This window comes from Balaenoptera borealis (genome assembly GCF_965194805.1).
Source record: "Balaenoptera borealis genome assembly, chromosome: 1".
NCBI lineage: Eukaryota > Metazoa > Chordata > Mammalia > Artiodactyla > Balaenopteridae > Balaenoptera > Balaenoptera borealis.
In genome coordinates, this window is record NC_138860.1 from 112,424,362 (window position 1) to 112,448,560 (window position 24,199).

Here is a 24,199-nt window from a genome sequence, read left to right on the forward strand (position 1 = left end):
CAGGACCCTGTGGGTCTCCTGGGCACAGAAGCCTTTCTGTGTTCCCTGTTTATTGTTTGTAGAAAATAGGCTTCAGCCTCCATGACCTTCCCTGAATTCCAAAGGGCAGGTTCAAACTGTTGCTAATCAGGGAAGGGAGGGGACACAGAGACAGACAAGGGAGGAACAGTCCAAAAACAATAGCGCAGCCTTGGGGCAGGGTCCTGGTCCTGCCTCAAGGGATACACATAACAATATCTTTGAGCTCTTCTGCAGAACTAAATCTCCCAACAAATGGAAGATGTTAACTACTTGATGAAGCATTCTTCATTCCAGAGAGAAAGTCACAGTTTGATAACCTCGAGAACCACAGAAGTTCATCAGGAAACCACCTGAGGACAGATGAAAGGAATACAGGCCCTGCACATACCCTAATCCTTATCAGCAACCCCGCCCTTGAACCACTGCTATAAAATTCCTCACCAAACTCCCTGGGTTTTGAGGCTACGAGCCTCCTGTATCCCCCTTTACCTGGCAAAGCAATAAAGCTATTCTTTTCTACTTCACCCAAAACTCTGTCTCTGAAATTCAGTACGGCACCAGTGCACAGAGGCCAAGTTTTTGGCATTAACAGTGGTTAGTGCATTTAAAACTCAGCAGAGTATCACTAGTGTTAAAAAACAAAATTCAGGGGCTTCCCTGGTGGCGCAGTGGTTGAGAATCTGCCTGCTAATGCAGGGGACACGGGTTCGAGCCCTGGTCTGGGAAGATTCCACATGCCGCGGAGCGACTAGGCCCGTGAGCCACAATTACTGAGCCTGCGTGTCTGGAGCCTGTGCTCCGCAACAAGAAAGGCCACGATAGTGAGAGGCCCACGCACCGCGATGAAGAGTGGCCCCCACTTGCCGCAACTAGAGAAAGCCCTCGCACAGAAACGAAGACCCAACACAGCCATAAATAAATAATTTAAAAAAAACAAAAAAACAAAAAAAAACACAAAATTCAACCAAGTATATTTGAAGATCTAATTGGCTTTATGAATAATGCATGAATCAGATAGCATTTCATTTAGTAAACAGAGAGATGCTCAGAGTGTTAGGGGAAACAATGACTGAAACTGCTGCCCTAGCCAGGGACCACAGTAACCACTTGCATGAATTACCTTAAACAGGAGGTCCTGGGAAGGAATGCAGAATTAACAAGCTACCACCAACCGGAGTAATTCAGGGAAGGTCAAAAGGAGAGAGGAGACACCAGTCCATATGTCCTATCACCCTCTCAGAATTCTCCTCGCTGGAATCCATCTTGGCTGAGTGATGCGTGTGCCACCAGGAAGGACCCTGAGTCAAAATGATTGGCCAGAGACAACCTGGAAACTAATCCCATCACCATAAAACCCGAGACTGAAAGCCAGTGGCAGAGCAGTCCTCCTGGGTTCCCTTACCCTCTTGCTCTCCACCCAGGTGCCCCTTCCCAATAAAGTCTCTTGCTTTGTCAGCACGTGTGTCTCCTCGGACGATTCATTTCTGAGTGTTAGACAAGAGTCCACTCTCAGGCCCTGGAAGGGGTCCCCCTTCCTGCAACAAAAGGAGCCGTACAATATGGAAGGCATTAATAGGCAGAATCTGGGCAGGATAAGACAGTTATTAGCAAAAGAAAAGAAAGGATTGTTTCAGTCAAGGTCACCTTTCTTTGGGGGAAGGGTGGCCGGGGTCTTATCAGGCAGATTACCTCGATAATGCTGATCAGAAAATTCCAATGATTGACTTAAAATTCCATTCCTAGGAGAGGCTGCAATTAGGTCTTGGTTTGCTGTCCTAGGGGCAAGTGACTCCACTTCATGCTCCACTTTTTTTTTAACACTAGCAATAAATAAAACTATATGTGTACAGAATTTAACTTCGGCTAGATTTTCTTAAGAACTGACTAAAGTATTTTGCACTGAGTTTCCATGATAATAGAATAGGTAAATTGATTTGAAATATTCAAATCCATCTATCTTTCCCAATGACCTTTAGAGTGAGAAATATTCTATCAGTTGTGTAGTAATTTTAAGTCCCACAACCTTAATCTCTAATTGACTAAGTAGTTGCAAGACCAAACTATATAATTAGACAGTACTGAAGAAATATAAGTACAATTATGTAAATAGTATTATCAATAGTGGTTAAGAACAGAGACTCAGCTTCCTCATCTATGTGGTGAGAATAATAATAGTAGCCACTAAAATAGAAGATTTGGTATTATTAGGATAATAATAGTACCTATCACAAGGTTGTTAATAAAGATTAAATGAGTTAATCTATGTAAAGCATTTAGAATAGTAAATCTATAATCTATCACAAATTTATCCTATATAAATTCTATTTTACCAAAAATAAGACTCTTGTATATCCATGACTGTAAGGGCCATTGGAATATAGCAGAGGTTCTTAAAGGGAGCAGTACTCTCCCCTAGGGAACATTCTGGAAATCTGTAAGAGTACTTGTTGGTTGTCACTATGATGGGGAAAAAGGGACATCCTGTTGCTGGCACAGAATAGACAGGGACAAAAGACACCAGATGTCTTTTGGTTTGCATGGCAGTTCTACACAACAAAACTATCTCCTTGGCAATCCTACTAGACCTCCCTAGTTCATTTATATTTTCCCACTCTACAAGATAACTGTTTCATATACCTCCCCTCTTCTTAAACCTCTAATACCTTACCCTGCCTTAGCTGATAACCCTGCTTCTTAATTCACTAAGAAAACAAAGGCAATTAATAATGGAATTCCTCCCCTCCCACCATGTGTTTCTTCCACTCCATGTATTTCTGTACCCTTATATTCTGCCTTCCTTCCCAGTACAGTGGATAAACTGCCCCTTCTTTTATTCAAGGCCAATTCTACTTCTCTTCTGGATCCTGTCTCCTTCAGCCTACCTTAAGGATTTTACTCCTTCCACTCTGTCTTGCATTATCAGTTTCCTTGTCTACTGGATCATTCCTACCAACATACAAAAAGCTGTTTTCTCTCTTATCCTAAAAAACAAAATAAAAAACTCTCCCTTGATATAACATTCCCCTCATTTCTCTGCTCTACTGTATATCAAGAGTTGTTTATTCTTGGTGTTTCCATTTCTTCTCCTCCCATTCTTTGCTGATTCCACTCTAATCAGGCTTTTATCCTCACTATTACTCTGAAGCCATTCTTAAAAATGTCATTAAGAGCTTCCACATTACCAAATATGATATCAATTATCAATCCTCACTTTATTTAGCAACATTTGACACAGTTGATCTCACCCTCCTTCTTGAAGCACATTTTTACTTGGCTTATGGAATATTATTATACTCTCCTATTTTTCTCCTATCTCACTGTTTACTTCTCAGTTAGCTTTAATTTAAATTATCAATACTCACATGCTAAAAGTAATTTAGCCTTACTAAATTAGGCTTAGTTTTTGGACTTTTTTTTCAACCTCCACTAATTTCCTTGATTTAATCCATCATTATGGCTATAACTACCATCTATATGCTGATGATATCCAAATTTATAATTTGTCTCATAAACACAACAATTTGTCATCTTCACCTGGACATCTAATGGAACTCTCAAATTTATTATATCTAAAATCAAACCCTTGATTCTTCTCTCCATGCCTCCAAATCTGCTCATCTCCTAGTATTCTTCATCTCAGTAAATGCTCAGTTACTCTGGCTAAACTCTTTGGAGTCTTTCATGACTTCTATGTCACTCAAAACCTATATCAAACACTGTTGGCTCTACCTTCAAAATATATCCAGAAATTGAACCATTCTTAACACCTTCACATCTATCCTCCTGCCTATCCAAAATCATATCCTGCCTGGATTTTTACAAGTAGCCTCCTATATGGTCTCTGTTCTTGTCCCTTTATCATCCATTCTTCATAAAGCAATCAGAGTGATCCCTTAAAAACATAAATCAGATCATGTCACTTTCTTAAGCATAATCCTCCAATGTCTTCCCATCACACTTCAAAAGGAGCTACAAGATCACTATGGCACCCCCACCTCCACTACCCTACTCTTGGCATTATCTCTTATCTCATTTCCTCCCTCTTATTTACACCAAATCATCCATACACCTCCTAGCAGTTTTTTGAACACACCAGGCATGCTACCACCTCAGGACGTTAGCACCTGTTCCCGTTCCTCCAATGCTCTTCCTTCAGATACTGAGGTAGTTTAATTCCTTACTTCCTATAGGACTCTGATCAAACGTCATCTTCTCATGAGACCTTCCCTGATCACCAGATCTAAAACAGTATACCTGAGTCACATCATATCCTCTTACCAGCTTTTCTTCATGACACTTATTTCCACCTGGCATTAGAGTATATGTTTATTTACTTGTTTATTGATGATTTCCCCACTAAAATGTAAGCTCTGTTTGGACAGGGTCTTGATCATTTTTGTTTTGTTTATTTCTATAATCCCAGTGCCTGGTATATAGTAGATGCTCAATAAATCCTAACTGAATTAAATGGCTAAATAAATGACATACAGTAAACACAACTGTAGTTTTAAAGGCTAGATGAAAACTAATTTTATCAGGCTTCACAGAAGTTTGCCTTGTTTATTTTACCATCTTACTTGTTTGCTATACACTTGAAATTTCATAATGTGTAAATTTTGTTTTTACCAATACCACTATATTTCTAGTCTTCTGCTTATAAATAATAAATTAAGCTTTTTCTTTTTTTTTGGCTGTGCCACGTGACTTGCGTAATCTCAGTTCCCCAACCAGGGACTGAACCTGGGCCATGGCAGTGAAAGCCTGGAATCCTAACCACTAGGCTACCAGGGAACTCCCCAAATTAAGCTCTTTTTAATGTAAGGAAGGATGTGGAGAAATGAACAGAAGCTCCAACAGTCTTTGTCTTGGATCCATTCTAAAAACACTTTTTAAACTTTTTAGGCCACCAAACATATTTTGATATGTTTGAAATGAGACAAATGGGCATTTGAAAAAAGCTGAAATTACCTGGAAGAGATTCTTTATTTCTCTGTGCAAACTATAGATTAACTGCTTATAAACAATGTCGAGTGTCTGTAAGGTATGTGTAGCAGGGACAAAGTTGCCTCTTCAGTATGATATGCTCAGGAATAATGGAAGCAGAAAAATCATGTGAATGAGATATTCTGAGCCATTATGGAAATCTATGACCAAAACAAAGGCTACCTTAATAATCTTTACTAGAATGGTTTCCAGGAAGTCTAGGAACACAACTAATTTCGGAACTCCAAAAAACTCTGGAGTTCAAAATACTTTCCCAATATGAGGTAGAATTGTCTTCAGTCAAATATAGAGATTATATTTAATCAAATATATAGGCTATTTTAACAAAAGTTAATTTTCAAAGCTAAATTTTCAACTCTACTTATCTGGGGTAAAAGCATTCTAAACTCACAATGAAGTTTTTCATACTTTCAATATTTGTGTACATCACCTAATGGCATGAGTGCTTCATTTAAACGTATGGGTTTCTTTCGTACAGAAAATAAAATGATACTAATTGGAGACAAATTATTATAACTTCTAATGTATAAAATACATACCTGAGTTGAACCAGCACCTGTTTGCATAGAAGACTTTTTTAATAGTCTCACTTCTTTGTTTATATATCTTAGCATTCCACTAAGAGTACTGAAGTCATTATTCTCAGAACTATCATCTTCTAGGTCATATGGGAGAGGTTTAAATGAGTCTGACTGGGTATAAGTCAGATCCTTCTGGCTTTCTTCTAATGTTGAAGGTTGTTCCAATTGCATTTTTTTTAAGTCCTGCAGTAATTCTTCAGAAAGATCTTCATCACTACGAGTTCTGAAACTAAGGTCACTGGCACTAATAGAGCGACGTAGTTTTCTACACTTGAAGAAAGCTGTGTGAGAATGCTTAGCAAATTTTGAATCTTGAATATCAGGCACAATTTCTACTGGAGATGTAAATGGGGCTGGTAGAAACTTGATGTCTTCTGCCCTTTCATGTCCAGAAATTTTGGCTTGCAATCTGGTTAATTCTGATTCCTGTAGAAAAATTGGTACATAGTAGGTGCTGATTACATATTTCTTAAATGAATGAATTACTTAGAAAATCAGACTCTTAGAAGTCATCTAAGTTAAACTTCATCCTAGTACAGAAATTCTTTTTATAACAACTCTTGAGTTTTCCAAGCTCTGTTAAAACCCTTCATTTTGGGACAATTATCTATATTCACTAGAAATATGTTTAAACTATACTAAGGAATTCCATTGAAAATTACATTTTCCTTAAAGAACTTTTTCTTTCTTAGTATTGATGACAATATAAATTTCTATTCAAGACTGAAATCTTACATCTAAAAAATTTTCTGCAAAAGTATAAAAAGGTATACAATCATTTGTTAATCTAACATACATACATACAAAAAACAATGCCCTGCAGATTTTTCTGATAGGAAATAAATGTCTATTAGCGACTCTGCTTTATATGTCATCATCACAAGAAACCTTTACTAGAAATTTTTCAAAGAAAAACCTTTAAATGATTAATAATATTTAATAAATTAATCCTTATTAAATAAACTTTTCATTTCTGTTTTTCCATGTCCTTCATTTGGGTCCTCTGACCCAACTTTGGGATCCTAAGAATAAGACTGCATACACTGAAAAGCGATAAAGCCAAAAAAAAAAAAAGGGAAGACATTTTAATTTCAAAAGTTAAACATATGTAGTAGTTTCCTGTTCAAATACATTCTCCTTTTCTTACAGGTATCCATAAGATGCATATTTCTAAACCAGTCACTTTTAAACTGATAGTTTCTATTCTTTCTAAAAATACTGTGCTTATAAATAAAACTGTCATAACCACAGTGTGCACTGCAAAATGAAAGTGTAACATGCATTTTTCAGTCCTTTGATGTCTTTACAGTACTTTAATCTAGATAAACTTGATTTATAAGTGGCAGAAGTGCCAATTTTTTTTAGTAAGTCCTGTATTCACATTTTTATAATCATAATTAATGAAGTAATTATAAAGTTGACACATATAAGGTCATGTGCAGTTCAAGTTTTTTTTAAACTTCTGTGTGTTATCTAGCCAAACTGAGAAATGTGGTGTCTCAGATAAGCAGGATTCCATTTAACTTACAGTTCAACACCTCACTTTTACAAAGAAGTGTAGTATACTGAATATATTAAACATAATTCAACTTTTTCTTAAGACTCAGAGAAGTTCACTGTTGTGATCATTATTGTAGTGTGCAATAATACAGTGATGTCTTCAGGGCTTTCAGAAAATGGACTTAGCTTTGCTCTTACTTCCTCAAATACGAGGGTACTTGTTAGGGTACTAAAAGAAGTGAACTGAAAAGATCTGTTGCCTCAAACAGTGTTCTTCTCTTCTCCCTCACTTCTGTTTCTGTTCTCTGTCATTTACTGCTGCTCTCAATGAATTGCTTTCCATTATTTATAGTTACTTCTAATTGTTACATTTATGCCAGCTTCTGCTCTTCTATTAGTTTTTCTTCTTTCTTTCTCTCTTATCCTCCTTAACTTCTCTCCAATCTAGACTTTGGAGCCAGCTGTGGTTGACTTACTTTCTACTGTCAGAAAACAAAGAAATTCTACCTCTGTCTGGTATATTGGCTAATCATAGTACATGTTCTAAGATCTCTGTATGTATGGTTCATTTAAGAATTGCTGCTATTTTGACAATATTTTCACAACTTCCTAAGTATTTGAACTTAAAAACTTCTGAATAATTGATGAGTGCAATACAACTGTATTTATCTCATTGGTAATATCTAACAAGTGAGCAGACATAATTACTGTGACAAGGGATATACAATGCAGAATCTTCAAAATTTTTAGTCAATTTTTTGCAATGAAGTTTTATAATTTTGTATAAATGTTGTAAATCCCCAGAACACTAACTATATTAATATTTTAGTAAAAGCATAGAGTGTTCAACTGAAACATAATTTTAGATTCTGTCTATTCAGCTTTCCTCTAGTACTGTGAATATAAAGTATTTTATAAGAGGAATTTAAGTGCTCAGGTTAATAATTACAAATATTTCTAAGGTATTAATTGACTGAGTTTTTTTGGTTTTCAATAACTTCCATTTTGCTATAAAATCATTTATTGCTTCAAAACTATCAGTGAGGTTGGTCTTTTTTTAAGGTCTTAGCTGACAGTGTTAATCATACTTATTGGCAGTTTGAACTAATATTAAATTTTTTATCTCTATGCATCAATACTGAGATTAATTCAAATTCCAGAGTAAACTGTCATGATCAATAGGGGTGAATAAGTAGCAAGAGGTTATTTGAAAAATGACGTATGTACTCAAAAACCAGTAAAAAAAATTTGTTAACATAATCTTACACTTTCTACTTTATGATTTTTAGAGGAACTTGCCTGATTTCAAAAAATGCTCCTACTTTTTCTTTTTTATATATATCTTTATTGGAGTATAATTGCTTTACAATGTTGTGTTAGTTTCTGCTGTACAACAAAATGAATCAGCTATATGCATACATATATCCCCTCCTTCTTGAACCTCCCTCCCACCCTCTCTATCCCACCCCACTAGGTCGTCATAAAGCATCGAGCTGATCTCCCTGTGCTATGCAGCAGCTTCCCACTAATGCTCCTCCTTCTAAAGTACATCAAGTATAAAACCCTCTAAAGTAAACATTATGATTAAGTTGGTATTTGCACAAGTTCCAGGCCAAGATGGCAATACAGGCTCCTCTCATATCTCCTCCCACACACAAAACACCAAATCTGCAGCTACATAAGGAACAATTCCCTTCAAAAGAAACAAGCTGAGAAACATCTACACATTGGGTGGATAAGAAATTGCCCACACCAAAACTAGTAGGAAAGCTGAGACTCACTTTTGCCATAAACCCCACGTCAAGTGCAGGGCCATACAATGGGAGGGAACACCTGACTTCCAGTTTCTTCCTTAAGAGCAAAGGGCTTGGATCCCACATCTAGTGCTCCAACTTTTAAGACTTCCACCTGAGTGATGGCCCTCAAAACACTTAGCTGTGAAAGCCAACAGGGCTTGAGTCCGACACACAAGATTACAGCAAACAAAGAAGCAGTTCTTAACAGGCTTCCAAGGATGTACCATGGCTATCCCCTTACAACTCAGTACAGAAGGAGCAGTACGAGGGAACCCTGTAAGACTATCAGCAGAAACTGCAGGCCAGAAGGTAGTGGCATGATATATTCAAAGTGCTAAAAGAAAAAAACTGCCAACCAAGAACACTCTTCCTGGGACTTCTCTGGTGGTGCAGTGGTTAAGAATCCGCCTGCCAATGCAGGGGACATGGGTTCGATCCCTGGTCCGGGAAGATCTCACATGTCATGGAGCAACTAAGCCTGTGCACCACAACCACTGAGCCAGCGCTCTAGAGCCCACGTGCCGCAACTGCTGAGCCTGTGTGCTGCAACTACTGAAGTCCGCGCACCTAGAGCCCATCTGCAACAAGAGAAGCCACAGCAATGAGAAGCCCCTGCTCACTGCAACTAGAGAAAGCCCACGTGCAGCAACAAAGGCCCAACACAGCCAAAATAAATAAATAAATAAATTAAATTAAATATTCTTTGAGTTAAAAAAAAAAAAGAATACTCTTCCAAGCAAAAGCTGAAAGAGTTCATCTCCACTAGACTAACCTTACAAGAAATGTTACAGGGACTTCTTCAAGCTGAAATAAAAGGACACTAATTATTAACAGAAAAACATGAAAATTTAAATCTCACTGATAAAGGTAAATATATAGTTAAATTCATAATGCTCTAATGTTGTAATGGTGATAAGTAAATTACTTATAACTATAGTATGAAAGTTAAAAGACAAAAGTATTAAAAGTAACTATAACTACAATGATTTGTTAATGGGTACACTGATAAAAAGAAGTAAATTTTGACATCAAAAACAAAATAAAGGGGGGACAGAGTAAAAATGTAAAGCTTTAGTATACATTCAAAGTTAAGTTCTTATCAACTTAAAATAGACTGTTATACATATGTTTTATGTAAGCCTCAAGAAAACTACAAAGCAAAACTTATCATAGAAACACAAAAGATAAAGGAAACTAAACAATCCATTACAGAAAATCATCAAATTATAAACGCAGAGAGCAACAGAAGAAGAAAGGAACGAAGGAATTAAAAACAGCCAGAGAACAATGAACAAAATGGCAAGAGTAGGTCCATACCTATCAATAATTAAATATAGATGGACTAGATTCTCTAATCAAATGACAGAGTGGTTTAATAAAAAAATAAGACCTAACTGTATACTGCCTAGAAAGACTCACTTCAGTTTTAAGGACACACATAGGCTGAAAGTGAAGGGATGTAAAAATATATTCCATGGAAACCAAAAGAAAGCTGAGATAACTACACTTATTTTAAAAAAAAACAGACTTTAGGCCAAAAGTGTAACAAGAGACAAAGAGGGTCATTATATAATGATAAAGGGGTCGGGTCAATCCAACAAAAGAATATAACATTTGTAAATATTTTGCACCTAAAAAACACAGGAGCATCTAAATATATAAAGCAAGTATTAACAGACAGCAACATATTAATGTAGGGGACTTCAATATCCCAGTTTCATCAATGGATAGATCATCTAGACAGAAAATCAATAAGAAAACATTGGACCTGAACTACAAGTTAGACCAAATGGACTTAACATTTACAGAACATTCCATCCAACACATGATAGGAGTATACATATTCTTCTCAAATGCATATGGAACATTCTCCAGGACAGATCATATGTTAGGTCACAAAACAAGTCTTAATACATTTAAGAAGATTAAAATCATATCAAGCATCTTCCAACTACAATGGTATAAAACTAGAAATTGATTATAAGAAGAAAACTGGAAAATTCACAATTACTTGGAGATTAAACAACATGATACATAACAACGAATGTGTCAAAGAATAAACCAACAGAGAAATCAAAAATTATCTTAAGACAAATTAAAATGGAAATATAATACATCAAAACTTATGGGATGCAGCAAAAGCAGATATAAGAGGGAAGTTTACAGCAATAAACGCCTACATTAAGAAACAAGAAAGATACCAAATAAAACAACCTAAATTTCTACCTTAGAAAATAAAAAAGGAAGAACAAACTAAGCCCAAAGTTAATAGAAGGAAGGAAATAAATATCAGAGTGGAGATAAATTAAACAGAGACTAAAAAGACATAGAAAATATCAATGAAACTAAGAGTTGAATTTTTAAAAAGATAAACACAATAGACAAAACTTTAGCAAGGCTTAAGAAAAAAAGAGAGAGAACTTAAATAAATAAAATCAGAAATGAAAGAGGAAATGTTACAACTTGACACCAAAGAAATACTAAGGAACAAAAGGGACTACTATGAACAATTATACACTAACAAATTGGTCAGCAAAGAAAAAAATAGGTAAAATCCTAGAAACATACAACTCAAGACTGAATCATGAAGAAAATATAAAATGAGATCTCAATAGACCAATTACTAGTTAGGAGATTGAATCAGTAATAATAATAATTAAAAAAATCTCCCAACAACAGAAGTCCAGAACCAAATGGCTTTATTGGTGAATTCTAACAAACATTTAAGAATTAATACCAATCCTCCTCAAACTAGTCTAAAAAAAAGAGGAGGGAACATTTCCAAACTCATTTTACCAGGCCAGCATTACCCTGATACCAAAACCAGACAAGGATGCCACAAGAAAAGAAAATTACAGGCCAATATCACTGATGAACATAGACACAAAAATCTTCAAAAAATATTAGCAAACTGAATGGCCATCATCAAAAATCTACAAACAATAAATGCTGGAGACGGTGTGGAGAAAAGGGAACCCTCCTACACTGTTGGTGGGAATATAAATTGGTACAGCCATGATGGAGGTTCCTTAAAAAACTAAAAATAGAGCTACCATACGATTCAGCAATCCCACTCCTGGGCATGTATCTGGAGGAAACCATAATTTGAAAGGATGCATCCACCCTGATGTTCATTGCAGCACTATTTACATCAGCCAGGACATGGAAGCAACCTAAATGTCCAACAACAGAGGAATGCATAAAGAAGATGTGGCACATATATACAATGGAATATTACTCAGCCACAAAAAGGAGCGAAATAATGCCATTTGCAGCGACATGGATGGACCTAGAGACGGTCATACGGAGTGAAGTAAGTCAGAAAGAAAGACAAATATCGTATAATATCACTTATATGTGGAATCTAGAAAATGGTACAGATGAACTTATTTGCAAAGCAGAAATAGAGTCGCAGATATAGAAAACAAACTTATGGTTACCAAGGGGCGAAGGTAGGCAGCTGGGATGAATTGGAAGATTGGGATTGACATACATACACTACTATAAATAAAATAGGTAACAAATGAGAACCTACCGTCTACCACAGGGAGCTCTACTCAGTGCTCTGTGGTGACCTAGATGGGAAGGGAATCTAAAAAAGAGTGTATGTATGTATATGTATAACTGATTCACTTTGCTGTACAGCAGAAACTAACACAACATTGTAAAGCAACTATACTCCAATATCACTTAATAAAAAAAAGAAAAAAAAGTATTTTAAAATAAATAAATATTTTAAAAAAATATTAGCAAACTGAATTCAACAATACATTAAAAGAATCATATACCATGATCAAGTGGGATTAGGTCCAGGGACATAAGGATGGTTCAACATCTGCAGATCAATGAGATACCACATTAACAAAATGAAGGATAAAAGTCATATGATCATCTCAAAAGATGCAGAAAAAGCACCTGACAAAGTTCAATATCCATTCATGATGAAAATGCACAACACGTGGTTATAGGGGGAATGTACCCCAACATAATAAAGGTCATATATGACAAACCAACAGTTAACATATTACTCAACAGTGAAAAACTGAAAGCATTTCCTTTAAGATCAGGAACAAGACAAGGATGCCCACTCTCACCACTTCTATTCAATACAGAATTGGGAGTCCTAGCCAGAGAAATTAGGGGGGAAAAAAAGGAATAAAAGGAATCCAAATTGGAAAGGAAGAAGTAAAACTGTAACTGTTTGTAAATGACATGATATTATATATAGAAAACCCTAAAGATGCCATCAAAAAACTATTAGAACTAGTAAATGAATTCAGTAAACAGCAGGATACAAAATCAGTGTATAAAAATCTGTTGTACTTCTATATATTAATAATGAATTATAAGAGAAATTAGTAAAATAATCCCATTTATAATTTCATCAAAAAGAATAAAATGCCTAGAAATACATTTATCCAAGGAGGTGAAAGACCTGTACACTGAAAACTGTAAGACACTGATGAAAGAAACTGAAGAAGATACAAATAAATGGAAAGATATTCTGTGCTCATGAACTGGAATAATTAATATTGTGAAAATGTCCTTACTATCCTAAGTGATCTACAGATTCAATTCAACCCCCATCAAAATTCCAATGGCATTTTTCACAGAAATAGAACAAGGTATCCTAAAATTTGTATGGAACCACAAAAGACCCCAAATAGCCAAAGCAATCTTGAAGAAGAACAAAGCTGGAAGCATCACACTTCCTGATTTCAAACCAAGTTACAAAGCTATAGTATAGTACATATTAGCATAGAAATGGACACATAGATCAATGGAACAGAATAGACGGCCCAGAAATAAACCCATGCATGTAGAGCCAATTAATTTATGATGAAGGAGCTAAGAATACACAATACAATGGAAAGAATAGTATCTTCAATGAATGGTGCTGGCAAAACTGGAGAGCCAGATGCAAAAGAATGAAACTGGACCCTGATCCTACACTATACACAAAAATCAACTCAAACTGGATTAAAAACTTAAATTTATGACCTGAAACCATAAAACTCTTAGAAGAAAAAACACGAGGTAAGCACCTTGATATCAGGCGTGGTGATGATTTTTTGGATTTGACACTAAAAGCAAAGGCAACAAAAGCAAAAATAAAAAAGAGGGACTATATAAATTAAAAAGCTTCTGCACAGCAATGGTAACCAATAAAATGAAAAGGCGACCTACAGAATGGGAAAAAATATTTGCAAATCATTTACTGATAAGGAGTTAATATCCAAAATACATAAAGAACTCATACAACTCAAAAGCAAAGAAACAATCTAATTAAAAAATGGGCAGAGGAACTGAATATACATTTTTTTCAAAGAAGATATACAAAGAGCCAATAGGTACATGAAAAGGTACTCAATATCACTAATCATCTGGGAAATGCAAATCAAAATCAAATGAGATATCACCTTATACTGTTAGAATGGCTATCATCAAAAAGACAAGAGAGGAGTGTTGGTAAGGGTGTGGGAAAAAGGGAGCCCTTGTGCACTGTGGGTGGGCATGTAAACTGGTACAGCCATTAAGGAAAACAGCACGGAGGTTCCCCCCAAAATTAAAAATGGAACTATCATTTGATCCAGCAATACCACTTCTGGGTATATATTCAAAGGGAATGAAAACAGGTTATCAGAGATATCTGTACTCCTATGTTCATTGCAGCATTATTCACAATAGCTCAGATAAGGAAAAAACCTAAGTGCCCATCAACGGATGAATGGATAAAGAAGATGTGGTACTACCAAAAGTAAAATAGCTAGCTAGTGGGAAGCAGCTGCATAGCACAGGGAGATCAGCTCGGTGATTTGTAACCACCTAGAGGGGTGGGATAGGGAGGGTGGGAGGGAGGCAGACGCAAGAGAAAAGAGATATGGGGACATATGTATAACTGATTCACTTTGTTATATAAAGCAGAAACTAACACACCATTGTAAAGCAATTATACTCTAATAAAGATGTTAAAAAAAAAAAAGATGTAGTAAATATACATACAATGGAATATACAATGTGCCCTTTGGAACAACATGAATGGACTTTGAGGGCATTATGCTAAGTGAAATAAAACAGAGAAAGACAAATACTGCATGATATCACTTATGTGTGGAATCTTAAAAGAAAAAAAAAAAAGTCAAAGTCATAGAAACAGTGAGCAGGAAAGTGGTTGCCAGAGGCTGGGTGGTGGGGGAAATAGGAGAGGTTGCTAAAAGGGTACAACCTTTCAGGTATAAGATGACTAAAGTCTGAGAGATCTAATGTATAACATGATGACTATAGTTGGTAACACTAGTTGTATAATTGAAATTTGCTGAAAGAGTAGAACTTGAATGTTCTCACACACACAAAAAAAAAATTAAAAAAAAGTTCATGGTTGAACATAAATTATTTCTCCTGTGGTAATATGATACATATCAAATTAATAATGTCCAAATTCAGTGTCTTCTAAATCAAGTGCATTTTATTCAAACAGGTCAATTTTTGGTTATTTAGTCCTCTACAAACTACAAGGATGGGAAAATAAGTCATAAATTTACTTCATTATAGTTTTGCTTTATGTACTTTTATATATTTACTTACTTTAATAAGTAATGCTTCATTTGTAGCTTCAATTACTTCATTCCTGTCTTGGACTTGCTGATGCAAATTGCTTACAGTGTCCTGAGCTTCTTCTAATTCTAGTTTTGCTTTCTCTAACTGTTCATTTAGTTGCTGAACAGAAGTCTTTTGAGAATCAGCAGTAATCTTCCACTTTGCATGCTTCTCCTGATGTGAAATCATCTACATAGCCCCAAAATTGAAAAGGAAAGGAAGAAAGAAAACAGGGTGAAGTTGGTTTCAACAACATTCTAATACTTTCCATTTCTACTTAAATGAAAGTAAATTCTGTTTGTAGTTACAAACATGATTTCTCAACAAATAACATACTAGAGGGAAAAAGGGGAGAAGGAACCCATAGTTTTAAATTTACTTAAGAACAGTTAACTAAATACCATGGACTTCTTTTGGATCCTGATTTGAACAAATCAGCTATGAAGACATTTTTGTGATAACTGAGGAAATCTGAACAATGATTGGATGTTTGATGATATTAAGGAATTACAGTCAATTTTTAGGTGTGATAATAGCATTGTGGTTATGTTTTTTAAAAATAGCCCTCATCGGACTTCCCTCATGGTGCAGTGGTTAAGAATCCACCTGCCGGGTTTCCCTGGTGGCGCAGTGGTTGAGAATCTGCCTGCTAATGCAGGGGACACGGGTTCGAGCCCTGGTCTGGGAAGATCCCACATGCCGCGGAGCAACTGGGCCCATGAGCCCCAATTACTGAGCCTGCGCTTCTGGAGCCTGTGCTCTGCAACAAGACAGGCCGCGATAATGAGAGGCCCACGCACCGTGATGAAGAGTGGCCCCCACTTGCCGCAACTAGAGAAAGCCCTTGCACAGAAACGAAGACCCAACACAGCCATAAATAAATAAATAAATAAATAACAAAAGTGATTGTTTAAAAAAAAAAAAAAAAAAGAATCCACCTGCCAATGCAGGGACACGGGTTCGAGCCCTGGTCCGGGAAGATCCCACATGCCTCGGAGCAACTAAGTCCGTGAGCCACAACTACTGAGCCTGCACTCTAGAGCCCGTGAGCCACAACTACTGAAGCCCGCGTGCCTAGAGCCTGTGCTCTGCAACAAGAGAAGCCACGGCAATGAGAAGCCTGCACACTGCAACGAAGACCCAATGCAGCCAAAAATAAGAATAAATAAATAAATTTATTAAAATAGCCCTTATCTTTTAGAAATGTTTACTGATGAAACAATCATGTTTGGGATTTGCTTCAAAACAATATGTGATATGCGGGGGAATGTGGGGGAGGGAAGAAAGGGAAGTGAGTGAGGTTAAAGATATGGTGACCACACTTCCCAGTCTGCCTACAGCTGTCTAGGTTTTATGCCCGGTATCCTGGTGTAGTTACTAATAGCACGCTTTTTCATTCTCAAAAGTATTTCCTTTTAGATAAAAGAGATGGTTGACATACTTATAGATTAAATCAAATTGGCCACGAGTTGATAATTACTGAAGTTGAACAATATATAGGAAGATTTATATCATTCTACTTTTGAATATGTTTAAAATTTTCCATAATAAAGTTTAAAAAAATCTCATTCTCATTGAAAAAAAATCAGGAGTTTTGCAATTAAGTGACTTTTCTGACAACTCTGAAACCTGTATTTTAAAAATTAGTTAAAACTTATTGATCCCCTTTCCTATTACTTTAATGACATATTCTCTCATTTTTATATTCAACCAACATACACACTTTAAAAAATCTTTGTTAAGAACAAAAAAAACCCTAAATATATTTTTTTAACCTGCAAGTATTTATTTTAATTACTCCTATTTGAAGGTCCTTATTTTTGGAAAATAGCAAGGCATTTTATTATCCACTCTTTCCATTCCTTAAAGGCTTCTACAGGTTTTGGCAAATTCACATTATCCTCATGACTCTGTTTTGGAGGGAGGTGTGTCAGCAGATTCATCTTCAATCCACCTCACCAGCGCTTTGTACCCTTCCACAGTGCTACAACCAATAGCATGTAGTAACTTGTATAAACAGATAGGGTAAAGGTTTAGGGGGCACTGGGCAGCTTTTTCCAAATCTTTGGAACTTTGCATTAGATGTTCAAGCCACTGGCAGTGTTAAAGTCCAAATATGTGTCCAATCTCATGGGTTAAAGTCTTAGAGGATCAAAGTGGCAAAACACTAGTCATTTCAGGAATGTAATAGTTATCAAAAATTGAATAGTCGTTTGAAGGTGTTCTCTGCAGCTTCTTTAGCTTGCCTTCATAAGATAAACTATAAAACCCTCCATACCTGACAAGGCTGAATATCCCCATACCATCTGTTAAAGAGGCCTGTCCAAAGGCAAAATTCCAGGGAATCTCTTGGGTAAAGCTCAATCAGTGTTATTCCCACAACACAGAAGGCATCTTTAGGTTTCTAATTTTTTAGAACTTCAGGGTGTGCCCTGCATGAATCTGTAGGTTTTGTATGTTATCACCGACTCTAAAAGAACACCTTGCAGAGACAGGAACTGGTTCTAGGAGCTTTACTGTCAAGCCACAGAAAAATGCTTCACAGTAGCCCTTGAGTCATTTAATATATTCTTCACTGATAACTCTGGTGTTTCCTAGAGATCCAATGCACTGTATATAAATACTGCATTTCTCTGGAGAGGGTGTCTTTCCGTAAGGATCACTGAAAAACTTTTCAAAAGTCTTGGGGAGCCTCAGGATGGGAGGTATCCAATTTGATCACGAATGCAAGATGGGTCCAAAGGTATCACCATCTGGCTGGAAGGCTTCATTTATCAAAAGCTGTTCCACCAGCATCTAACTTTTACTGTGACACAAGTGCTGGGTTCTTTAAGATGAGAGCTGTTTTTAGTGTCTGTTTAGAGTGCCATACTGTTTGCATAATGAAAGGTCTCTTCCATTCACATCGTGTTCCTATGTAGAGCTTTCATTTTTCTGTTTGAATGGGTTAAACATCTGTTTCACCACGAGGCTTAAAAGGACCAGCATGTCTGGGGCCTGACCGTAAAAGCATTGTGCTGGGTGCGTGCATCCCCGACAGGCCTCTAAGACACCAGTTGCAGCCCCTGTGTGAGTGTCCATATTAGGTGTTTTTATATGACGCATATAAAATATTAATACCAGATATTAAACAGCAATACTAGAACCAATTTTTACAATTCATTTTATGTACTATCTGCTTATAAATAATTTCAGGATGCTTATAAAACTAAAAGTAAAAAATTGGATGATTAAAAATAAAAGTAGAAATTCAGACCATGTAATAAAAGCATACTGAGTAGTTCCTGGCAAATACTTGAGATGGACCAATTATTACTGATGGTCACTAAGTTGACCAGCTAATATCAAATAATTATGCTGAACTCATCAGCATTCACATTTGTCTCTAAAGACCAAAGGTTGTAATCTCTTGGCCTGAGGACTGGATTCAGCTTGCAAATGTGTTTTGTTTGGCAGACAATGTTTTCAAAGAGATTTGACTCTAAATGCATTTAAACAAGACATGGTGACCACAAACCCAACTTATCCCTCACAAAGATGTTACCAAACTCCCTAGAAATGAGTTTAATATAAATGTATTTGCCATACGGAAAAATGCTTTATTAGAACTTCATAAGTAATTTATTCAGATCTTAAACATAAATTCTGGATATCTTCAAATACAGTTTTTAAAAAGACAAGAAATGCTATTCTAATGGGTGACACTGCCCATTTCTATAGAGGCTCAGGACACATGGATAGATAAAAAGTATCGTACTACCTCTCTAACTTACTATCAGAGCAAATGTTGAAAATTACAACACATTAATAGATCTACATCACATGAAACGGCTTATACTGGTTATTAAATACCTCCAGTTAGTTTTGGCAAGCACTATTTTATAACCAATGATACAATGATAATGATGTGCCAGGCTCTGGTGTAAGAACTTTACCTACACTAATTCATTTAATCCTCAACACAGTTTCATGAAATAGATAGCATTATTATATCCATTGTAGTTAAAGATGTTAAGTTAGTTGCCCAAGGTTACGTAAGTGTCAAGTAATGAGCTGAGATTTAGAACCAGGATGCCTGGCTAAAGAATTCAAGCTCTTAACCCCACAGAATATTAGTTCACTGGATATGAAGTGAAAGTTGTATGTTTAGGATACCAGAAATGGAAGACCACATGTATTACTCTATAATGAACATTTAAGAGCTAGACTTATACTTTGTTCAGATAGATCAACACACTTTAGCAGGGGGTAATAGAACAAATTAAATTTTTATTTACCTCTAGATGATAAGCTTCTTTGACAGATTCTACTTCTGCTGACAATTTCTTGATTTCTGCTTGCATTCTTGCTTCTAACTGAGCTTCACGTACTTGAGAAGCCCCCAATTCTTCAGCTAAATGTTTTCCATGAGATTCCTTAAAATGACATATTAAGTAAAGGTTACATTACTTGTTTATTTGGTTATTATAGCTGAACAACTCAGCACATTTATAGAAGTATCTTAATCTTTTATAATACTATATACTCATACACAGTTACCATATTAAATATATACTTTAAAAAATGTATTAATCTAGATTTTAATCTAGATATTTAAGAGAGTACTAATGGAAAAGTATCAGTATATTGTTTGTTATCATAATATAATAGAAGTTCACTAACCAATGCGTTTTGTAAAATAAACTAATAACCACAGAACACTGAACTTTGGCAGATAATAGTCTGCTCTTAGGTATGGGTATGCATTTTTGCTCACCAGATGTGCTGTTTGCTTATCTACAGTCAGTTGTGTATTTATCCAGACCTATTTATGCTAGTTGTGTTTGTGACTACAATTATGCAATTTTGTCATACATTATGAACATTGATGAAATATGCATGCAAAAGGAATGTTTTTATATGAAAACTAAGTTATATGCTTTGAGAAAATTCAATGAGTGAGTCACAAACATTTGCTACCCAATTAGAAGCAGTCAGGATAGTTGTAAAATATTGTGTGAAATCCCATGAAAAATATAAGAGATGCTATCCTCTGATTGATTCACAAATGTCTTTTAATTCGTTTTCCATTTTAAGAAACCAAAATTGGAAACTATAGATGATGGAATATGAGTATGGTTTATGCAAGAAAGACTAGGTGGAATTTTAATCAAGTGACCCTACCATACACCAAGAAACAAGATTTGGTCCCACATTTAAAAGATTAACGCATGAATGTAAACTTAGATTTTTGGGTTAAAATATAATACTTAAAGTGTCATTGTTTTTAAAAAAAAAATAAATTTATTTATTTATTATTTATCTTTGGCTGCGTTGCGGCTGCATCGGGTCTTTGTTGCTGCGCGCGGGCTGTCTTTAGCTGTGTCAAGCGCGGGCTACTCTTGGTTGCGGTGCGCGTGCTTCTCATTGCGGTGGCTTTTCTTGTTGCGGAGCACTGGCTCTAGGTGCGTGGGCTTCAGTAGTTGTGGCTTGCAGGCTCTAGAGAGCAGGCTCAGTAGTTGTGACGCACGTGCTTAGTTGCTCCGCAGCATGTGGGATCTTCCAGGACCAGGGCTCGAACCCACGTCCCCTGCATTGGCAGGCGGATTCTTAACCACTGCGCCACCAGGGAAGGCCTAAAATGTCATTTTTAATAATTCCCCACTTTCACTTACCTATTTGATTAACTGAGCTTAGTTTATCAGATAAAATCAATTATACTACATTTAGATACTATTGATAAGGACAGAAATGAGATAAAAGTAGATGGCCTCCCTTTTCCTAGTAGACTCCCATGTGCCCGACATTCTAGTAAAAATTCCCTGTATATTTTTTATTAGTCTAACCACCCAGAAATGTGAATAAAAATGTCATTAGGTTAACCAAGGTTAAATGTAAAAACACTTTCACTCAATTCCCATAGTGAATTAGTAACCATAATAGAAAGCAGAAAAATCACAAGAACTTTTCTAGAATACCAATAAATACATTTTTCTCAAAGTCTAAGTAATTAACTCACATATATCAATCTAAATATTTTTAAGCCAAGTTGTTAACTTTCTATCTAATACTAGGGAAATACAATCTATATTAGTGCTCTTGCTATTTAAAAGCCCTTTTCCTCCCCAAGGGTTCTGGACTGCAGGTTTCTAACAGTTATAAATTTAGATAGTCAGTTTTCATATATGAATGGCTACAAATGTAAAAATTTTTACTCAAAAGATTTATTAGAGACTTCCCTGGTGGTCCAGTGGTAAAGAATCCGCCTTACAATGCAGGGGACACGGGTTCGATTCCTGGTCAGGGAACTAAGAGCCCACATGCCACGGGGCAACTAAGCCAGTGTGCCACAATTACTGAGCTCGCGTGCCTCAACTAGAGCCCGCGTGCCGCGAGCTACAGAACCCACGCGCCCTGGAGCCCACGCGCCACAACTACAGAGCCCACGCGTCCTGGAGCCTGCACGCCACAACTAGAGAGAAGCCCACGTGCCGCAACGAAGAGCCTGTGTGCCGCAATGAAAGATCCCACATGCCTCAATGAAGATCCCGCGTGCTGCAACTAAGACACAATGCAGCCAAAACTAAATTAAATTAAATAAATAAATAATAAATAAATCTTTAAAAAAAAGATTTATTAGATTTATTTTTTTGTTTGAGTGATAGCTCAAATTCACTTGAAAGTCTGAAAGTGCTTTATAACTCATTTTACTGAAAACTAATTAGTTTGACTAATACTCAGTTCTGAGAGACTTCCAAGTTACACTACAATGCTGTGCTAAATATAACAGTTTTTTTTTTTAATTTGGGTAAAATACACATAACATAAAATTTACCACCTTAACCATTTTTAAGTGTAAAATTTGGTGGCATTAAATACATTCACATTGTTGTGGAACACAATTAACTTTTCTAAGAACTATATTCTATAGTCGAAAAAAGTAAATGTTAAAAATTTTAGTATTTTCAGTAAGGTAAAATTAGAATAGGCATTACTTTCTCTTTAGAGAGTTGCTTTATTTCCTCCAGTTCACTTGACAGCCTTTCTACTTCTCTCTGTGCTTGGACTTGTTGACGACGAGCCTCCACCAATTCTGTATGAGAGTTCTGCATCTGCTCCCGAGTTAGCCTCAATTCTTGCTCCAAATCTATGGCCTCCTTGTACTGAGTTGCAATGTACTGTTCCTGCTCTTTCATAACCTGAAATGCACAAGATATTTGTAGGTTTCAAAATAAAATGATACAGATAACCTATTCTTACTCTGATTTCTCTTTTAATAAATGACTTACCCCCTCCCAACTAAACCTCTCTATATTTTAACATATAATGAATATCCTCCACTGTGAAACTGACATTCAGAAAATGTTTTCTTCTTTTTTAATGATAAAAAAATGACAAAAGTACTGTAATAAATCTGGGACTCACTGGTATATTTTACATGACTTTAATATGCAAGCTGCATAATCCTTTAACATTATGATGCAACATCACAGAATATATAATAATATAAAGAGAAGAAAGACGTTAATATTTGATTATCCATGTCAAAGATGGAGAATATACTGGCGTGAATAATCAAAATCTACCATTAATCCACACAGCTTGGTTAAGGATGATCTTATTCTCTGCAAAAGGGAAATTTGTTATTGGGACTACTACTCCCTCTGAAAAACTTTTACATTCCTCAGTTAAATCCCTAGTAAAGTATTATTTCTTAGAGAAAAAAAAATCAGTAAAAAGTAAATTAGTTCTAAATTGGCTCAGTGAGGTAGATTAGATGGTAGATAATGACGCTTGACTTTAGGGCTGATAAGAAGGAAAGAAACCAGTACAAATCACTAGGACCCTAATGTCTAGAATGGGGGCCTAAGGTCCAACTGTGTTGTATATCAGTATAAATCTCATGTAAATATTTTTAGCCAGCCCTTGTTAGGGAACATGAAATGATTGAGCCAGTAACCTTTTTTTTTTTCTCACTGGGGCCCAAACTTGGTCTCAGAGACCCTGCTTAATTTATGTATTGATATATAATCCAACAAATATTTATTCATGCTTACTATGTGATATGTACTATTCTAGGTGTTGAGGATAAAGGAATGAACAGAGGAGACAAAGTGGCTACCCTTGTGGAGTTTATATTCAACTGGAAGAGACAGATGATCAATTAATCAAACACAATAAAGAGCTATATATTGATATTAAATTTTAAAGTTGAGTATAGTATTTAAAAACAAAAAAAAGTTACATCCATGAGAGCTCTTAGAAGCAAATTCACTTTTTAAAAAGGCAAGTGGGTGGAATGAGTTCAGTAGTCAACACACATGCAAACTGATGATATGAAGTCATCAAACTTTATCTGGCAACTCAATGTACTTGGCCTCAATAAAATACAACTATCTGTTAATTCATTCTCTGGATAGAGTCCCTCAAGGACAAAGGAGTGCATCCTATTAATATCTGATCTTCAGTACTATCACATAGTAGGTTCTCAATTAAAACATATATTTATTGACCAAGTGAGCATATATCATGGGTTTACTATGTGAGAGATATCATGTGAATGCCTATAAGGAATATAAAGACAAATAAGATGATAACCTCACCTATAATTAGAACATCAGAATAAAGTAATTAATAAGATAAGGAAAATAATAGGTATCTGGCACAAATAATTAGCCTAAAAATACTTATGGCACAGTTTCTGTGCATACTAAATACCAA

General features: G+C 35.9%; 1 protein-coding gene and 1 pseudogene across 10 annotated transcripts in view; both read right to left on the reverse strand.

The window, feature by feature from the left end:
* CCDC18 (coiled-coil domain containing 18) overlaps positions 1–24,199 on the reverse strand; it is a 142,879-nt gene that overhangs the window by 34,447 nt on the left and 84,233 nt on the right. For all 9 annotated transcript variants that reach the window (XM_082382825.1, XM_082382828.1, XM_082382823.1 and 6 more), the window contains 4 exons: positions 22,474–22,677; positions 19,777–19,914; positions 15,488–15,688; positions 5,565–6,032 (listed from right to left, as the gene is read on the reverse strand). In XM_082382825.1, the coding sequence (XP_082238951.1) occupies positions 5,565–6,032; positions 15,488–15,688; positions 19,777–19,914; positions 22,474–22,677 (1,011 nt within the window). The remainder of the gene's footprint in view (positions 1–5,564; positions 6,033–15,487; positions 15,689–19,776; positions 19,915–22,473; positions 22,678–24,199) is intronic.
* Positions 15,696–19,770, reverse strand: LOC309625863 (archaemetzincin-2 pseudogene; annotated as a pseudogene). Its single transcript, XR_014249704.1, has 2 exons — positions 16,438–19,770; positions 15,696–16,105 (listed from the first exon to the last, which is right to left on the reverse strand). The product of XR_014249704.1 is annotated as an archaemetzincin-2 pseudogene (transcript).